This window comes from Babylonia areolata, chromosome 5, assembly GCF_041734735.1.
Source record: "Babylonia areolata isolate BAREFJ2019XMU chromosome 5, ASM4173473v1, whole genome shotgun sequence".
NCBI lineage: Eukaryota > Metazoa > Mollusca > Gastropoda > Neogastropoda > Buccinidae > Babylonia > Babylonia areolata.
In genome coordinates this window covers 8,831,110-8,837,236 of record NC_134880.1, presented here as the reverse complement: position 1 = coordinate 8,837,236, position 6,127 = coordinate 8,831,110, and the positions used below count along the sequence as shown (strand labels likewise).

At 38.3% G+C, this 6,127-nt stretch overlaps 1 protein-coding gene across 1 annotated transcript in view; it reads right to left on the bottom strand.

The window, feature by feature from the left end:
• LOC143282354 (major facilitator superfamily domain-containing protein 12-like) overlaps nt 1-5,478 on the bottom strand; it is a 36,234-nt gene extending 30,756 nt beyond the window's left edge. Inside the window, exons 1-2 of the mRNA XM_076587965.1 lie at nt 5,388-5,478; nt 2,636-2,861 (exon numbers count right to left, since the gene is read on the bottom strand). Of these exons, the coding sequence (XP_076444080.1) occupies nt 2,636-2,749 (114 nt within the window). The 5' untranslated portion in view covers nt 2,750-2,861; nt 5,388-5,478. The remainder of the gene's footprint in view (nt 1-2,635; nt 2,862-5,387) is intronic.
• Between the last annotated feature and the right edge of the window lie 649 nt (nt 5,479-6,127).

The following is a 6,127-nucleotide window of genomic DNA, read 5'->3' as shown; positions in this document are numbered from 1 at the left end:
ACCTGTGAGACAAACCTGGGATCAATATTTTGTTCCTAGGTCCGCCTTGTTGATATCGTGCACCTGTGATTCACTTTCATGGGTAAAGGTGTTCCTGTATGTGCCTTGTTGAAATTACACAGCTGTAAATCGTTTTCAAGGATAAAAAATCTGCTCCTGTATCTTGCCTTGTTAAAATCTACACATACATGAATCACTTTTGGAGGGTAAAATTGCATTCCTGTGTATACTTTGATGAAATTAGAAGTGAATCAGTTCCATAAATAAAAATGTGTTCCTGTATCTGCCTTGTTGAAAGTATGCATATGTGGATCATTTTCATTGGTAAACAAGTGTTCCTGTAAGAGTTTCAGTTTCAATTTCTCAATAAGTGTCATTGCATTCAGACAAATCCATATACGCCACACCACAACTGCAAGGCAGATGCCTGACCAGTAGCATAACCCAACATGCCTAGTCAGGCCTTGAGTGCATGCATATATATTTGTGTTGCTATCAAGAAATCCTACAGAATTTAGCCGAGAGGACAACACTCTCGTCGCCATGGGTGTGCCAAGTGCGTGATGCACACCGGACCTTGGTTTATCATCTCATCCCAATGACTAGACGCTCAGCTGGATTTTCCAGTCAAACTTGGGAGAAAGGGCAAGAGCAGACCCTCATGGACTCTATTCTACCACCTTCATCCTACTCTGTAAGAGTATTGTTGAAACTAAACACCTGTGAATAATTTTCAACGAATAATCTAAAATGTGTCCTTATATCTGTGCTGCTGAAAGTACGCATCTGTGAATCATTTTAATGGATAAAATGTGTTCCTGTATCTACTGTGTCAAATTGTGCACATTTGTGAATCATTTTCATGAATAAAAACATGTTCCTGTATCTACTGTGTCAAATTGTGCACATTTGTGAATCATTTTCATGAATAAAAACGTGCTGTGTCAAATTGTGCACATTTGTGAATCATTTTCATGAATAAAAACATGTTCCTGTATCTACTGTGTCAAATTGTGCACATTTGTGAATCATTTTCCATGAATAAAAACGTGTTCCTGTATCTACTGTGTCAAATTGTGCACATTTGTGAATCATTTTCATGAATAAAAACGTGTTCCTGTATCTACTGTGTCAAATTGTGCACATTTGTGAATCATTTTCCATGAATAAAAACGTGTTCCTGTATCTACTGTGTCAAATTGTGCACATTTGTGAATCATTTTCATGAATAAAAAAGTGTTCCTGTATCTACTGTGTCAAATTGTGCACATTTGTGAATCATTTTCATGAATAAAAACGTGTTCCTGTATCTACTGTGTCAAATTGTGCACATTTGTGAATCATTTTCATGAATAAAAACGTGTTCCTGTATCTACTGTGTCAAATTGTGCACATTTGTGAATCATTTTCATGAATAAAAACGTGTTCCTGTATCTGCATTAACTCTTCCACAGCCAAGTTTCTGTGTGAGAAACACTCCCCAAATGCGCCAAATGTTTCAGAAACAATGCTCTCAGTCACAGGCTTCGGTTCATGTCAAAACAACACAAAGGACTTGTTCACTTGTTCAAACTCGGTCAGGAGGCTAAGGTTTGTCATTGTTCTATTGACAGGAAACTGGCTGCAGCTGTCCGGCTTTGTTCCAGAGTGAAAAATGGTCTTATCGACATGACACTTCAATGTCGACAAAAGGCGTCTATGGCGGTGCACTGTCTTTTCAACTGGAGTCGCCTATGGTGGTGAAAGAGTTAAGGAAATCACACACGGACAAATCATTTTCTTGTCTTTTTTTTTTTTTAATTACACGCCTATGAATCATTCCTTCAATACAAACGTGTCCCTATATCTGCCTTGTTGAAACTATGCACATGAGAATCATTTCTTGAATAAAAAATAGTTCTGTTTCCTATTTTGTCGAAACTATGAATCCACCTCTGAATCATTTTCATGGATAAAAATATGCTCCAATTTGTGTCTTGCATCTGTGAATTGTTTTCATGGGTAGATATGTGTTGCCAGTTCTAACTTCTATGCAGGTGAAACTGTACTTTGTTGTTGTGTCACTTGTTTCAACTTTGCACTTTTCCTTGTTTTTACAATCTGATTTACGAATTTAAAAAATAAATCATAGTTTGGCATGCACTTTCTAATGAATGATTTATCAATATCATTACAGAAAATAAAAGAATCAATACAGAGGCTAATTTCAAAACTTTCAAAATATTAGCAGCTGTATACCCAAATATTTAAAATAACATTCTTCTTCTTCTTATTTCGTCGTCGTCGTTCACGGGCTGCAACTCCCACGTTCACTCGTATGTACACGTGTGGGCTTTTACGTGTATGACCGTTTTTAACCCGCCATGTAGGCAGCCATACTCCGTTTTCGGGGGTTAAAATAACATTCAAAATGTAACACAACAGAGAAATAGATTAAAAACAGAGTGATTTTTTTTTTAAACTTTCACATATTAATGACCAGAAACACAACAGAGAAATAGATTTAAAATATAATTTGTAAAAAAAAAAAAAAAAGACTTCCAGATACCAATGACCAGTTTTACAGTAAAATTTTCAAGAACATGAACGGCTATGCCAGAACAGCACAGGATGTTCCACAGAAAGGTGGGTTCACCTGATGCAGGTAAACCAGCAGGTAGCTGAACCACATGGACGCCATGAGGTCATTCTGGAAGTGACCCACGCTGTATGCCAGGCGGATGCGCAGAGGAATTCTTCTGGACGGCATGATGGGAAAGCGTCACGTGCGTCGCCCCAGGTGCAAATAAATCAAACTGCCCGCCAAAGGGTTTCAGCAATTGATGGCAAGTTAGTCACTGTACTACTGCAGGAGACTTGTTCTGAAACAACACAAACACCATAATTTTTTTTTTTTTTTTTTTTTTTACTTTACTACTGTGGGAGACTTGTTCTGAAACATCACAAACACCACAGAAAAACAATTTTACTACATCAAAAATCACAGTAAAGAAAAGAGAGGCAGAAGAAAGCTCTAATATAATTTAAAACTCTGACACTGGGCTGAGAATGGCTGAGGCATTCCCGAAGTTACTTTTTCCAACATTTTCATTTTATCAGCTGATACAAATTTCATAAAAATCAGAAAATAAATGATTTCTAAATCAAATCAAATTTCAGCCAAAGTGAGATGGTCAATCAATGATTCACTTTGATTCATGTACACATAATTTTTTTTCAAAATTATTCAAATCAATAGTGATTAGAGCACACTGATTAAATGTATGGAAGTACTATGTCATCAACTTATGAAAACGTTTAGTCAACTGCGGAAAAAAAAAGTACAATAAGAAAAATTGCCAAAAATCTTGAATGAAATGAAAAAAATAAGTCACACAAAGAAATTGTAACTTATCTTGATTTGATTAAAAAATTGATTTGTGATATGATGTGATATGATATAATGATATATGATATGATGTGATAATGGTATGGTATGGTATGGTATGGCATCATATCGTATGATATAGAAACTTATACTGTGCCTGTCCTTGGTCAGAGACCAAGCGCTAATGCCTTTTACAAACATGCACTGCAGTCATTTGCACACACAGGCTGTGTACCTGGGTAGAGCTGACTGACAGCTGCCTTTGGGAACTCATTATTCGTTAACTGTGTCATTCAACCCGGCTTTAGTCACACACACACACACACAAAACCACTCACACAGACATGTAAATTTTTATGTGCATGACTGTTTGTTTATTACCCCGCCACGTAGACAGCCATACACCATTTTTCAGGGGTGTGCATGCTGGGTATGTTCTTGTTTCCACAACCCACCAAATGCTGACATGGATTACAGGATTTTTAACAAGCATATTTGATCTTATGCATGTGTATACACACAGAGGGTGTTCAGGCACTACCATTTCTACATATATGTTGACCTCAAGTGCTGTAAGAGCTCTTGGTTCAAATGTCAACAAAACCTGGTCAGTTACAGGGGAGATTTTTTTTTCTAAATCTAGCAATTGTAAAGATCTACTTGTGTCTAAACATTCTTGGTGTGAACTGCATACAAAAGATCAAATACCCATATCAAGGATCTCATAATCCATCTGACTTTTTAATTTACACAAACACATCCAAAATAGCAAAGTACACCTAAATAACAGAGTAGAAACAAAACAACCTGTATACATGATATGCACAAAAAACACTGATAAAAATCAATAAACATGGGAGTTGCATCCCACAAACTGTGAACATTTATCATCTTGACCATACAACTAACACCCCGACCACTGCTCATGGTCCAGTGAAGAAAGAAGAAAATGTTGGCAATACATATCGACAATTTTTCACTTGAGGACGGAATGAGTAATGTTCACAACAAGGCCTGGATGCTCACTCCGCCAGTCGGACAACACAGAGGAGTGGAGGGGAAGAAATGTGGACACAGCCAAAATGTCTGACTGATGTATTGGAGTGAGACTCACATCACACATCTGTTACCTTCTCAACAGGTTCCTAGGCTGGCACAATCATAGTATACATACCCATCAGTTTCAATGTCAACAGAATCAGATGATATGTACTGAGAAAGAAGACTTCACCTCAGACAGGGTGAGGGGCTGAAAAAGAGTTAACCAAAACAGACAAGAATGGGAGGGGCTGAAAGTTTGAGACTGAGCTTGTATTGTTACTAGTTCTCTGTCGGCTGTGAATTCATCTTTCCCGAAACGAATTTGAACAAATTTTATAAACATCAACTGTTGCCAGATCTCCTTACCATGTCTATTTAAAATTCACAACACAAACAGTGACCACTGAGAATGAAATTGTGACTGTCGTTTGCTGATGACATGTACAGAAACGGTTCAAACCACAGACACACCTAAAACTTCATATGTCTGCATCATGTTGACACACGCTCACTGTCCCGGCAATATCCACATTTTTTTCCCCTCAAGACGGAATGAACAGTGTTCACAACAAGTCGTAGACATTCACTCTGTTAGTCAACAGGGTTGGAGGGGAAGAAACCACTATACCTTCAGCTTAAGAACTTTCGTTTCACAAAGAATTGAAAACAAAAAATTGCATTTCACTCTTACCCATACACCAGGTTGGCACAATGGTTCCACACTACTGAATGATCGTTACAAAAAGGAAGCTAAATCACTCAATCACGCGCGAACAAAATCACGCGAAAAAACGAAAGTAGGTTGTTCGACATGTACAGTGGTCATTCTTCAATGTGAGGAGTCACTGAAGGCGCACATGTAAAAGTTAGAAAACATTGCGTTGATCGTCAAGTATTCTTACTAGTTCTCTGTCGGCTGTGAATTCATCCAGTGCGTAAGATTGAAAAGGTTTTAACACAAACACTCGTATACTCTCACCTGAGTAGATCTGCCTGTACTTGGTAGGCACATATCGATACGACTGATGTTTTCCGACAAAGTGGGGACATCTTTTGTTTGAGAAGGGGAGTATCCTGTCATGTGACCTATACCATGTGACAGAGGACAACTGCAACAGTCACGTGCCGAGCACGTTGGTTAACACGCGCTCTTTACTTTCTGTCGATCTGCCTCACCGACATCGGTATGCATTTTGGTTCACCGTTTAGTGTGCAGTGCAGGTTATTATCTGCTGGGGGTGACAAAAACAATTTTCTAGCTCCTCACATTCTTTCCCCCCAATTTCACAGGACTGTTTACGTCAGTGTTTAATACCCGGTCCAAAAAACTAAATAAAGAGGTAAGTCACTGAGGGATAAAGCAGTGCAAAAAAAAAAAAAAAAGTGCGCAACGTTGTAATTTTTTTTCAGTGCTATAGATATATATATATATATGCACAGAGAGAGAGAGAGAGTTTGTGTGTGAGTGTGTGTGTGTGGGGGGTGTGGGGGGGTGGGGGGGGGGGCTGCCGTGTGTGTGTGTGTGTGTAAAGGCTTTTATATTGAACTTCCTAAGAATAAAGTTAATATTTTCCTGTGAATTTGAATCAATACACCATTCACTTTTCAATAGAACAGAAAACAATAGCCTGCGCACCGAGCAATAATCTGGAATATCTTGGGTTCCCCAGTCGGTGTGTGTGAGAGAGAGAGAGAGACACAAAGAGAGAGAGTCAGCGT